The sequence below is a fragment of the Momordica charantia genome, assembly GCF_013281855.1.
Source record: "Momordica charantia cultivar OHB3-1 chromosome 7 unlocalized genomic scaffold, Mcharantia_2.0 BLBB01000007.1, whole genome shotgun sequence".
NCBI classification, from domain to species: Eukaryota; Viridiplantae; Streptophyta; class Magnoliopsida; order Cucurbitales; family Cucurbitaceae; genus Momordica; species Momordica charantia.
Window position 1 is genome coordinate 4,430,905 of NW_028275165.1, and position 14,519 is coordinate 4,445,423.

Sequence of the window (14,519 nt, forward strand, 5' to 3'; positions counted from 1 at the left end):
TAAATAAATATTTTTTAGGATTTTTATGTGCTTACTCGAGAGCCGGAACTCCATGAAACACATTACTCAGCCATCATTTTTTTGTTTAATAACAAAACTAACCAAAGCATACACAATTAGTCTAAAACTCAAATCATTTATGAATTAGAATTTAAGAATCACAAGATATCTCGAACTTCAAACACCCACCATATATCAAACTACAAATACCCACAATATCATAAGTTTTTTAACACTCACAATACTTTAGAATCATAAAGGTTTAAGCACCAACAATATTCTAAAACACAAACAGTTCACATATACAATAAAAGACATCCTCAGTCATACCAAAATCTTAGAACGAGAGATCTAACAAATTACACTCACCTTACTCACCTATGATAGATGAATATAAGTCTATGTTCGTGTTGTATACATATTGATCACACTCACCTTACTCACCTATCATAGATGAATATAAGTCTATGTTTGTGTTGGATACATGCTGGAAAAATGCGGATTGAAATAAACTATGCCGTGGAAAAACCACTATCCTGAAAACAAAATTTCGACTCAACCATGGTGCAACTGAGATTTAATTGTTCGCACCTAAGGTCAACACAACAACTTCAAGACATGTAAACTCATGACTAGGAGCTGGAATAGATACTGGAATGACCCATAAACAATAGAAAAGATGGGGAGGGAAGTGTCTCATAAAACAAAAATCAAGCATCTATTTATATAGGAACAATATTCTAATTTTGATGGTTTTAAAAATAACAAAGTTAAAATTAGTAAATTCTATATTTAAGAAACATAAATTTAGCGAGAATTAATCATTCCCAACAATTCCCCACTAACTCGTTTAAAAATACATTTTTGAGTAAAGGAAGGAATTTCGTTACAAGTATCAATTAAAATGTAACAAATAAAAACATGAAATTGACATAACATTGTATATTTTGTGATTCTTGTATATAATATGAATCACAAAAGAAATATACCTTCTAGTTTAACATTCATATAACATAATGTGTTGAATTAAAATTTTGTATGAAAAGTTTCTTCATATGATGTAAAATTAATTTTTAAAAGATAATGTAAATAAGAAAAAATATTAAGACTGACCCCTTTCTACTTTTAAAAAACTAATTAAATTGTCATTAAACTAATTTATTATTTTCTTATATTTTCTTTAAAACAATTAAAACTACAAATTTCACATGCGATCAGTTTCTTACTAATCTTTTCTAAAAAGATCATTTCCAATCCATTGGTGAAGTATCCTTGCTTGTAAGAATGCTCAATATTGTTCCCGACTACGCACCACGTTGATATTCGAGTTTCTTCGTATTCTCCAACATAACCTGCAGCACACATAACAGTATGGTTTTATAAAAAAAAAAAAAAAAAGGTAGGTTGTTACAATGGAAATGGTTCAATAATAAAGGCTTCTTGTTGTACAGCTAAAACGAAAAAGAAATCAGAAGTCGTCGAGTCCTTACTTCTCGGATGTAACTTGCTACGGCTTTGCAGCCCTCGATCGCTAGTTGCATGACATTCTCAAATATATCAATGGGTAATTTAGCATCCATCTACATCAAATGGATCATGTGAAAATGAGCTGAAATGTCTAACAATCCACGAAATTGGAACATTAATTGCAGAATAACAGTTTAGGTTTACAAATTACAATATGCAATATAAAATTGGAAGCAGGAAAAATAGAGAAAAAGTAGGAAATTAATGAACCTGAAGAAGAGTGACTTTATCCAACTTAGGTAGAAAGCCTACAGTGACATCAGGGCCACCAGCACTATCCTCGACGTAATTCAAATCTGCCCATTTCATATTCCTATTCATATTAGTTCTTCTAATTTTCCATGCAACGTTAAAAGAAAAAAAAAGGTCACAGAAGAGAAAGAAAGAAGGAAAACACGAGTTATATGAACGAAGGAAAACACGAGTTATATGAACATATGCGGACATCTAATTCATCCAAATGTTGGGTTGCATTTTTTGAACGCGATTGAATGAGGAAAGATGAAGTATAAATTACCTAGTAGAGGAGTGCTATTAAGGTATCCAGCACTGCAAGAAGTAACGATATCACGCATGGGAATTCCAGCGTCAGCAAGCGCCAAAGTTGCAGCGTTGATACATGCTGATCTAGTGCCTACAGACCAAAAAAAAATTTAGAATATGTCTGAAGTTGAATTGTTCATGGAAGAAAAGTAAACTACTAATGAATGACCTCTCAGAAATCACTACCACTTAAAGACAGAACATTATCAATGCTTAAACACACTGATTGGCAGCTTATAAGCTACGCCATAAGAAATAAATGTATTCTTTGAGAAGCTATACAGAAGAAACAAGAACTCTCTTATGATTAAAGAAGAAATACACAAACATGAGATAAGGCATCAACATGATTAAACTAAAAATAGAAGTTTAAAATTGCTCATATCTCAAAATTTATTTATATTTCTAGTTGAGCCTTTGAAAACTATGTACTTTTAAACCAAGTTTCCTATAACATGCTTTTGACCATATTCCCCTAGAGCATTGGCCACATTTTTAAATACCTAAAAAGATTGTAGCATGAGAAATGGAGAGATGGTTATGTTGTTAAATTTAAATCGTATGGTTTGTAATGAACAAAAATATGACTGCACGCTTCAAGCTTTTTGACGAAAAGGAGGCAAAAAGAATGAGATAGCAGGGGAAGAGTATGGAAAAAATTCTACATTCTTCTATTTTGTAAAAGAAAATAAAAGTACGAGGAATGTCTGAAGAAGATACAAATATACAAGAAGATGGCAAAAAAAGAGAATATGAACTTAAAATGTCTGAAATATAAGTAATGATAATGAAGAATAAATCTAATAGACTTAATCATTAATTGCGGCAAGCGAGATAAAAAAAGCAGCTGGCCCTATGTGTAAAACCTTGCAACTGTCCTTAGCTAAAGAAAGAAAGATAGTGTACCTCCATCTGCTTGAAGAACTTGGAGAAATATATCTATCTGCACATAAAAACTAAGAATGTGGAAAGATATAGGTCAAAATCATAGAGGAGCAGCTATTAATATGTGTAAAAAACCTGAGACCGAGGCATTAAATGTGTTAAAATGCATTCCTCCATCGTTTGGCGAATAACTAAAGATATCTCTGTGGATCGCCTGAATGTGACAAATGCCGTAGCTTAATAAACATACAATATAATAGATATAAATCCAGCTCTAACATAGTTTCAGTTTTTAAATCATTCCATTTGGTAACACCCAAGTAATGTTGAAGTAGATATTCCAGCACTATTAGTTTTACCCTAACCATATTCTTCCGAAGATATCTTTTTTTTTCCACAATTTATTTTGATATATTTTATTCTTCCGAAGATATCACCATTCATCATGCTCCTATTCCATGGAAACAACTACAACAGAACCAGAACTTTCAAAAGATTAACAGTCAAATAACCTGTCACCCTTAGGTTTTCTCATGCGATCTCCAGTACTGAAATTAGCCATAGTGTACTCACAGCGCACCTAAAAGAGAAACGATCACAGAATCAAGCACTGAGTTACCAAATTCACATTAAGAACTCAAACTTCAAAATAAGATTATCCAGAAAAAAGTATAACCAGCGCTTGGTCACTCAACTGTTGACTCCTATTCTGAACCTACACAGTCAACAATAGCATTCATTCACAACCATACATCATAAGCCTCAGAATTAAATACCCAAATGGATTTTGTAAAAATAAACAGCTCAATAAGTTTGTAAATACAATAATTGTTGAAATCTTGTACCTCTCTTGGACCGTAAACAGCAGCAATAACTTTGGTATTACCCATCTCAAAAACAGCAGAACTATAAAACAAATGGATGATTTTCAGTTAATCAAGAAGACTCACAAAGGTTAAGAGAAGTGAAAGCAAGTACCCGTCTGCTTTAGAAACAGCGCCAATTTCTGCTCGAATTTGCCTCATCTAAAATTAAACAAAAGAGTGAAAAATTGAACGGGGCACAAGTGCAGAGTAAAAAAAATTGAACCAAGAGAATGAGAATGAGAAATACTTCCATGGGACGGCGACCATCAAAGCGAAGTCCTTCGGGGCTCACAAACTCCATCCTTGCAAAACACAGTAAGTTGTGCAGCAGCGAGGGATGGTGACTGAAGGGACAAAAATGAATAAGTGGTGCAATGGCTAAAGTTTTGAAAGTCGAAGAAAATGGGAAAACTCCAAAAAAGCTTCATGCAGCAAAAAGAAAAGAGAAAGGGGAGAACTCAAAAAAGCGAGAGGGAATAGAATAGAGATGAGCTTGAAAATTTGAATGGATGCTTAATGGGTTCTTGTAAATAAACCAATTTTTATTTACCAAAATGCTATTACATATTTTTGGTTTAAATACTATTTTAGTCTATCTACTTTAAACTTTTGTTCATTTTACTCTTGTGCTATTAAAATGTTTGTTTTGGTTCCTAAACTTCTAAAATTTGACCGGTTTGACATTATTTGCTTAACACAAATTTTATACCCAATGAAACTTGCAAGGGTCAAAATGTTGCAGACTAAATTGGCCTTTTTTAAAATATAGGGACGAACACAAGCATTTGGATGGTTTTTTTTATAATAAAAACAAAAATATATTATGAACAAAAAGGAGACAGCCTAGAGGTAGGGGCCGAGGAGACCCCCCCAAAGAGCTACCACATTACAGCTTAGACTATACTGTAATTACAAAAAAAAATTTCTACAAGTAAGGCATCAAGAGGCCATAGTAATCTGTACGTCTCACAAAAAATATTGATAGGTAGACGAGTTGTTTGAACCTTTGGTTTCTTTCCTTCCATAGCCCCCAAAGTAAGGCACAAGCCGCACAACTCCACAAAAATTCTCCTTTTCCTTTCATAAGCCCCCCTTGAGTCACTTCAAAGAGCCAATCCTCAATTAAACGGGGTAGACAACCAGAAACACCACACTTTCGCATAAAGAAGGCCCACCCTGGTAGGCAAAGGGACAGTGAATGAAGAGATGATCAATATCTTCGGCATTTCTAAGGCATAAAGGGCAGACCGAAGGGGACAGCACCCAATTTGAAATTTTCTTCTGTATTTTCTCATGGGTATTAAGACTTCTATAGGCAGGGCTCCGTAAAAACACTTTTACCTTCTTAGGGCAAGAGAATTTCCAGATGGCTTTAATAAAAGGGGGGAGGAGCTTTGGGGTCACCCTCAATCAGCTTGTAAAAGCAGATTTAATGGAGAACTTCTTTTCCCCTTCCAAATTCCACATCAATTTGTCGTCCGCGTTTCTAAACCAAAAAAAAGCCAGTAGATTCACAAGCCGAATCCAGTGATCCACCTCGTGATCTCTCAGGCCTCTTCTAAAACCCAAAGTTCCAGTCAGCCTGCTCATCTGACCAACAATCTGCCAATTTATTGTCTTTCTTAATAGAGATACTGAATAAATCAGGGAATTGGGCAGCCAAGGAGCTATTCCCCAGCTAAGTGTCCCTCCAAAACTTAACTTTCCTCCCATTTTGAACCTTATAAGAAGTAAAACTCAAGAAGCAATTTGTCAGCTTAGCAATGTCTCTCCCAGGGCCACTCGAAGCCTTCCTCCTTGGCAGGAGGGGAGCCAACTGCTTGACTCAACCCCATAAATGCTGGTAATTACTCTTTTCCAAAGGGGTTTTTCATCTTGTGTATCTCCACAGCCATTTTTGTAATAAGGCCTCATTCTGCTGTCTGAGAGCACCAATCCCAAGGCCCCCGTAGATTCTTGGGAGGGAAGTTCGATCCCAATTCACCAGGTGATGTTGGGGGTGAGAACCCGAGCTATTCCATAATAAATTCCTGACTACTCTTTCCATTTCATTTATAACCTTAGTAGGGGCTTTGAAAATAGAGAAGGCATATAGGGGAATACTGTTCAAAACCGAGGAAGCAAGGGTGAGTCTTCCTCCCTTTGACAACAAAATGTTCTTCCACTTTTCTAGTTTGGTCCTAAATTTTTCTACTGTTGGCTCCCAAAATGCGGTGCAATTATGCCTTCCACCCAGTGGGATACCAAAGGTTTAAACACAAGCATTTTGATAGTAAAAAAAACTAAAATGGAAAAAAATTGAAAGTACAAAACCAAAATAAAAATTTTTAAAGAATAATATCTAAAATGAACCAAAGTCAAAGCTAAAATTGTATTATTTAAACCGTTTTTCAAAGCTAAATACTCTATAATTTTGTAGTATTTTCTCCAATTGATGATTCTTAATCTTCTAAAATTCTAAATATTATATTTAACGTGTTAAAAATTATTAATTAAATTAATTTATAAAAAATTATGTGTCCTCCTAAATTATTATTATTTTGTTTATATATTTGAACATATGATGCATTTTGAAGTAATGAATTATTTAGTTCGTTTTTGAACTTTTAATCTTGCATACATACAGTTTTTCCTTTCATTTAGGTCCTATAAAAATAAATAGGAGGAATACACTGTTTTAGTGGGTGGGTCATTTCTAGCCTATGAGATGAATTGATTTCTCGTGTCTAGCATGGGGAGTGACATATCTACCTGTCTAAATTTGTTAATAAACAAATATTTTACGATACATCAACCTATGATACACCCACTCTCCATTAAAAAGTTTGATATAATTGAAAATATTTTTATGTAGCATAGCTATTCGAACACCCACTAATATTGGCCAGGGTCACAGCCCACTCAAAATAGACGATCCCACTAATCTACAACCCCCTCGCCCTTACATTGTCTCCTTTTTGTGCAGTTTATACACATAGTCTCCTTTTTATGCAGTTTATACATCTTTTTCAATTTCTTATAAAAAGAATATGAAAATGCATAAAGTTAATGCTATCTAATTAATTAAGGAAGCATCTACTCACAAGCATCATACTATCAATTTAAAAAAAAAAAAAAAAAAACAAGCAACTTAAGCACAAGTAGACAAATTAAGTCCACACATACCCGAGGATGGGTAGGAGACGGAGAAAGACCATGACCCTAAACACCCTAATTACTAGGCCAATAACAACTCTGCTATAATACCATGTAATGCCCCAGGATTTTCCAATATCCCAAATGGAGTTCGTTACTAAAACCAACCAAAAATATAACACTTCTCACGAACAAAAATAGCATGATTCCATACATACAACCGAACAATATATTCAACATACTTCAATAATCACAACCCAAGGGAAACCGTAGCAACACCCTAAAACCATATAAGCAATTAACAACTTAATCACAATATTCGAAACATAATCATAATCGAGGAATTAATAATCACAAGCATGCAATGACAGACGGACACATAGTACATATTCCAAGTAAGAACTACTTACCAAAGAGTGTCCTAGTGCTTTGCCGAAAGATCCTGATCCTAATCCTAATCCAAAAGACATGAATTTGGTGTTAAGCTTTGGTTCGAAAAACTTTAATCAAACTAAAAAGAGAGTCTAAGGCACTGATAATACTTGAGTTATGGCTGTATCAATGTAAGGAATTCAACAATGCAAGGGGTGGGTAAGACAGACCTAGCACCGAACGAGTGTGGGTCAGCACCAAAAGTTGCCGGAACGAGGGTGGGTTCTCGTTCGCCGCCGCTCGTGCGTCGCCGTCGCAGGAGGCCGCACGTTGCTGTTCGTGGATCTGTGCCGCAACGGCCGTTTGGTTGCTGCTAGCTGGAGTAGAAGTCGAGGGAGAGGGACGGTTTCGTGCGCCGCCGCAGGGTGTCGCCGGAGAGGGGTGGGGCTGGGTTTTCTGAAAACACAAGGGCGGTTTGGCGACTGCTCGAGCGAGAGAGGAACTAGAGTTTCAAAACAGGGAGAGAGATGATGATTTAAGTTAAAAAAAAAAAACGGTAATTGGGATTTTTCAACCCTTTCTAAAAAAACATTATTTGTCGTCTCTCTTCACTTTTTTTCACTTGGGCTGAAAAAAACACCCTGCAATCTCTCTCTCTCCTTGGATAAAATATATTTTTGTTTCCTGAATTTGTATATAGATTTAGATTTCGGTCTTTAAGTTTTAAAAAATGACAGTTTGTATTCCGACCTTTAGAAGGTAGTTCTAAAAGGTCTCTAGCGTTAAAATTCCATTAGTATGACTAACGGTCCGCTGAGGTGGAGATGAATTGGTAATTTTAATAATATAATAATATTTATTAATTTTATATTACGTTTTGTTGAGATTTTTTTTTACTTTTCTTCCTCTCTCTCTCTTCCTTCCTCCTCCCCCAATACGCTACATTCGTCTACCCCTTCAATTCCCAATTCCTCCAACCCATCGTCTTCATCTTCGAACGAACTGGTGCCCATCAGGAATAAACCACGTACAATAATTAAGTTAAGAAAACTTCTTTTTAACACCATTAGAATCTAGAATGCACTTTCATTTTTGCTGGTGGATTTATTGTTGTTTGTTTTAACCTACATATCTATCTGGAAATGATAATACAAATGTAGAATCTGTGCGGTTCGATTTCCACAACATTAGAATTCTCTGATGCAAATGAACTTGGGAAAGGTGGTTTTGGAGCTTATAAGGCAATTCGCAGGCTATAACCACTAACCAAATGATTAAGATTTAATAATTTGGAAAGTTTGTATCTTGAAAAGTCTTTGAGGATTTGACCTTAGATTACTCCCCAGTATTACTTGTGACCGTGTATGCTTGCACGTGTCTCTTATCTTTTAAAGGTATAAAAAGTTCCAATAAGTTTATGGCGCCATTGTCGGGGACTTAATTTTCAAAATCATTTTCCTTTTAAGTGAACTATTTCATATATTGTGATTGTTTCATACCTCTTGTTCCTTGAGATTAATTGTTATATCTAACCTTAAAGTGACAATTTTTTTAGTACATAGGCTTTCTTGCACAAGTTCCTAAGGAGGTTAAAGGGGGAACAAAGGTCAACAAAACAAAAGAAAAAATTAAAAAAGAGAAAGAAATGAAAAAATAAATGGGAGGTTACTTGTACAAAGCTAATAGCTTGTTTGAAATGGATCCTCAATTTTTGTACAATCTACCAATGGAAGTAGCACGCTCATAGCTCCTACTAATCATTTCTGTTGTTTATATTGTGGTGATAGTTGTCATTCATTTGAATACTGTCAATCTAATCTTACATCTTTTTATTATCCAAGTCCACCTAGGAATCAACAAGATTTCATCCCTTATTCAAATACATACAACTAAGATTAGAAGGCTAGCTCATTCGAATATCTTTTGGGGACAGTACCAACCTGAACATATTCATCTATATGAGCAGGCATTTCCACCAGAATTTCTGACACAACCTCAACAAAAGTATGAACAACCATGGATGTCAGGACAAATGCAATCATTGGAAATTTCTAACCTTGAAGAGACGATGATAGATTTTATGGCAAGAAATGATGAAGCATTACGCATGTTGCATATCCAAATGGAGCAGATGGTTGATGAGTTGAGGAAGAGTCCACCAGAAACATTACTAACAATATGGAAGAGAAATGTGAGATAATCAATGTATGGAGCGAGTTTGAATACGACGAACCTGAGCTTCTAGTGAACAACGATGATCCACTAACCCCTGAAGTGATAAACGAGATATGGAAGAATAAGGAAGTTGAAGCCGAGAAACTGGTTGAGGTAATTAAGCATGAGGTTACAATAGACCTAAACTCGTCACCCTCAATATTCGACCACTTTTCCTTTCCCTCGACATTCTTTGGAGACAAATGAAGACATAAAGAAGGGAGAGGTGACCAAACCTATCAAGGATCAAGTAGAGGAAGAAATAGGAGAAGATGAGATAGGTACAGATGAAGGATTCTATGTTAAAGTTGCACCCACAATTCCAATTTTCAAAACTCAATGCATACAAGTAAGTCACCTACCCCTCAAGCTGGACCTTCAAGCATATTGTACTTTGAAAAAGAGAAAATGCGACATGGCAGTAACAGAAGAGAGGTCGAATGAGTTTGAAGAGAATAATTGACACTTGTAAGCCTCCAACGTTCTTTAAAGTAAAATCAATATGAGGGAAGTTTGTACATTACTGTCATGCTTGTTTACTTTTAAGCCTTTTTATATCCCGAACATTTTAATAATTTTATTTTCTTAGTACAAGATTGAAGTTCCCAATAAAATAAGCGAGGTGAAATGAATTTGTTACAATTAAATGAGTTGGATGAGTTTCGTCAATTTTCTTATAAGAATGCTAAGATATATAAAGAACAAACTAAAAAATGGCATGATAAGTAAATAATGGATAAGAATTTGGAACCTGGAGGCTCAGTATTGTTATTCAATTATCGCCTAAGGTTGTTTCCAGGTAAGTTAAAGTCTAAGATGGTCAGGCCCGTTTCTAGTTAAACATGTTTATCTACGTGGAGCTGTCGATTTAAGAGATTTGGTAATCTCTTAAGAGTTGTTCAAGCCTGACATCTAATAATCATATTAACTTTCTATTTTCAGCAACGTAAGGATTAGACAAAAAGTGACATCGTCTTTAAAACCTAAACATGTGATACACACATCACATACAACCATGTCACGTTTCCTAAAAAATCAGCCATGATCACAAGACACACTTACAGATTTAGGAAGAAACACATCGTTCCAAAATCCAAACATATGAAATTTAGAGCGTCCAAGGAAATTTACATATATCGATCAATAAAAAGTTCAATACAAACAAAGAAAATTATTTTGTTAAGAAAAGATTAGGAGGATACGACCAAGATTTTTAGACCTTTGATTACTGTAGGACTATAGCCTCCAATATATACCCTTGAAAACTATAATGGGAGCTCTGATGCCTTATGAAGTTACCAGAGATCATTCACACAATATAATATCTAAGCTCGTTGTTTTAAAATATAACTTGAACAAATTATTTACGCACAATAAAAGAGGACTCTAAAAGTTCATTTCAAATTCATGATTAAAAACTTCATGAGAGACCATATAAAATACCTATTCATATTAAATATCTATTTGTATGATATAATTAGCTATTCATGTGAAAACGCCAAAGCATAACAAACCAGACCAGTCAAATTGTAGATTTTAGCAACAAAGTATTGAATTTTCATTACAAAAATAGAAACACAAATACACAGTGGCAAAAGCGCAAAAATAATAAATTGTCAAAATTAAGGCCCATTTGATAACCGTTGGTTCTTTTATTTTTGAAAATTAAGATTACACATGCTACTCCACCTATAAGTTTCTTTGTCTTTATTATCTACTTTCTTAAAATGTATTCACAATCCCAACCAAATTTTGAAACTAAAAAAAAAAAGAGAATAGTTTTTAAGAACTGGTTCTTATTTTTATTTTTGGAATTTGGTTAAGAAAAGATGAAAACCATTAGTAAAGAAATTGCGAGGAAATAAGTAAATTTTCAAAAATAGAAAATTAAAAACGAAATTATTATCTAATGGCGCATAAATAATCCAGAATATGAATATAATTGTATGGGTTACTTCCATTCTCGTGGAAACAAGCCACAAACAAAAATAAAATTAGAGTCATGAGTACAAGCCCCGATCGCTAGGAGCAACCCAACTAACATTTAGAGGCCTAATTTAATTAGTCAAATGCAAGGAAACCAACATCTTTGAGAAAGAAATTTTGGGTTTTTTTCCTCCCTGTATACTGCAAAGGATGGGCTGCGTTTTTGCTTTGATAGTATGGATTGGTTCCCTTTGAGTCAACAGAAGAGCCGTGATTTGGAATCCCCTCTCAGCGAAGAGGAAATCCATACTGCTATACGAAATTTGGGAAATTTGAAGTCACCCAGCCCGGATGGAATGTTAAACGAATTTTTTTAGAAGTCTTAGAACATTCGGAAGGAAAACCTACTCAAAGTGTTTTAAGATTTTTCTCTAATTGGGATTGTTAATCGTAGAACTAATGAGACTTACCTTTGCCTTGTTCCTAGGAAGTTGAAAACCAACAAAGTCACCGATTTCTGCACAATTAGTTTGATCACTTCCCTGTACAAGGTCATTACCAAAGTTCTAGCGGAAAGACTTCGGAAAATTCTACAGGCAGCTTTTGTGGAAGGCATGAATATTTTTGATGCAATTCTGGTTGCTCCAGAGGTCGTTGGGGAATGGAAAGCAAACAAGAAGAAAGGTTACCTCCTAAAATTAGACTTCGAAAAGGCTTATGATATGATAAGGTCGACGACAGTTTCTTATTGGTTGCCCTAGAAAGAAAATGCTTTGGCCTTAAATGTCATAGCTGGATTCAAGGGTGTGTGGAGTATGCAAATTATTCTATATTGAAGCCTGTCTAGCCAGGTCCATTGCATTTTTTATAACTCTCCAAACGAGAGTTATTCTAGTGTATATTTGGGTGTTTTTATGTAAAGAATTGTCAAAGTATGTCCATTTTAGCTCTTAAATATCACAGATTATATTAGAAAGTGGAATTCGAGCTAAAAGTCTCAGGTCTTGAATGCTTTAGCTAAATATTGTGCTAAATGCTCTGATTTCTGGCTTAATTGCATAGGTTTGGCCGAAGCAGGAGACAAAGCATGAAGAGAGTGCTAGGCCTAGAGAAGAGTTAATGAAACATCTTCAAGTCAGAGCAAACGAAAGCTGGAGCGACGCGGCGTGAAAGCATAGAATTACTGCGCAGTTAACAGCCAGACATGAGAATTTACCATGTCCGTACAATCTTCAGCTGGGTGCCCTAAAAACGGGACCCGATATAAAAGAGACATGTTGTCTAGCCGACAAATACATATCCCAATAGAGACACGTTTTTAGAGCTAAAACGACAAGGAGGAGGAATCTCTCCATTTTTCGGGGCAAAAAGCTGACGACAGAGGTGGATAATCGACTGCTGCATCAAGCCGTCATCTTTTTCCTTGGCTTTCTGCTATTCCCTTGAAATGGGTTGTCTTCTTCCTTTACCCATTGTATTTTCTTATTTCTTCATGAGCTAAACCTCATTTCGGGGGAGATGTACATGTTGTAACTGATGAACAACTGAACCTCTAGCTACTTCATTTATTTTTAAATAGAGCTGTTTCTATTTCTTAATTCGTACCTAACATTGGTCCACTCTGTTCTGTATGCTAGCTCATGTATTAACCCGAGAGAGCTTACAGATTACCGACTTGCTCTACTTGTGATTAATACTTTTCTATAGTAATTTGTGGATGTTCAGGAATGAGGTCCCCTAATCATGCCTAGAACTTATTTTTATTGCTTGAAAACTTAGCAATGGGAGTTGTTGGTATCCATGTTTGGGTGTCTCGGAAGGGAACCATGTCAAGTTGGGCACTAATGAATGTTGTCAAGCTAGAGGGTAAGTTGAGAAGTCTGTGAAAGCATGTTAAGTCTCCCTCACTTTTCCATATATGTTAACCCCTCATTTTCGTTGATCTGTGATGTAACCTCTTCATGTTATCAGCTTATTGAAGTGTGTCTGCTACTGAGATCATTTACCATTTTGTTTATTATATTTCGTTTAGTTACAATACAAACACCGATATTCTCTTGTTTTTACATTTTGGTATCTGCAAATATAGTTTAGAACATAATCCAAAGTCCCTGTGGATTCGACCTTGTTTCGTACTACAATCGGTAATTTCGTGTATACTTGCACGTGTTGTCCACACGATTGTATGGACACAACAAGTTTTTGGCGCCGTTGCTAGGGACTTAGTGATTTTATTTTAAACAATAGTGTTTGTAGATACAGAGCTTAATTGAATTTTCTTTTTCTCACAGTTTCGTGTAGTTGTAGGTGCATGAACGATTTTGAGAGCTTGGAATATATTATAGATCCTGAGATAGAGCGTACTTTCCATAGAAATCGAAGAGAACAGAGGAGAGTCCAAGCTTAAGCAGATATGAATCCGCCTAACCCACCTTTGCGCTAGCCTATTCCACCGAATGTGAGGATTGAGGAAATAGTAGACCGGGTTCCTGTTGCTGCTAACCCTGAGGTAGCAGTACCACCTCTCAATGTTGTATTACTGGCAGATGACATCGACAGAGAAATCAGGGCGTATGCAGCTCTGACATTTTATAATTTCAACCCAGTAATCATGGAGCTGAAATTGTAGCCCCAAAGTTTGAACTCAAGTCAGCGATGTTTCTGTTGGGTTTTATGCCCTAAACTCGTGGTTTGTAAACATCAAACAAATATTCATTCAATAAAGTTGTTATTGACAGAATTGCATTAACCCAAATCCAATAAACTAACATCCTAGGTTATATGATGTAACTAGAATAGTATATAATAGATATATAGTATATATTTAATATACAACGTATATATTTGATATATAGTGTATATATATACAGTATATATTCGATATACAAGTGGATAATGTTCCAATAGTAACCTAAAGGGTCTATATTATATGGATAATGTTGGGTACCTTATCCTGGTAATACTATGGATACGACCCACTTTGTAATAGTTACAAATGACTTGATCCATGAAATAATTAATTTTTAGCCGTAACACCGTTAGCTAATAGAT

At 35.2% G+C, this 14,519-nt stretch overlaps 1 protein-coding gene across 1 annotated transcript; it reads right to left on the reverse strand.

Moving 5' to 3' along the window:
* Positions 1-1,123: 1,123 nt before the first annotated feature.
* Positions 1,124-7,865, reverse strand: LOC148210038 (exosome complex component RRP41 homolog). The gene is made up of 13 exons (XM_088126755.1): positions 7,559-7,865; positions 7,367-7,410; positions 4,069-4,165; positions 3,934-3,980; positions 3,801-3,861; positions 3,632-3,670; positions 3,468-3,535; positions 3,091-3,169; positions 2,977-3,013; positions 2,045-2,161; positions 1,738-1,823; positions 1,491-1,580; positions 1,124-1,352 (listed from the first exon to the last, which is right to left on the reverse strand). The coding sequence occupies exons 3-13, from the start codon at positions 4,120-4,122 to the stop codon at positions 1,305-1,307; spliced, it is 726 nt and encodes a 241-aa protein (XP_087982881.1). The 5' UTR covers positions 4,123-4,165; positions 7,367-7,410; positions 7,559-7,865; the 3' UTR covers positions 1,124-1,304.
* Positions 7,866-14,519: the final 6,654 nt, after the last annotated feature.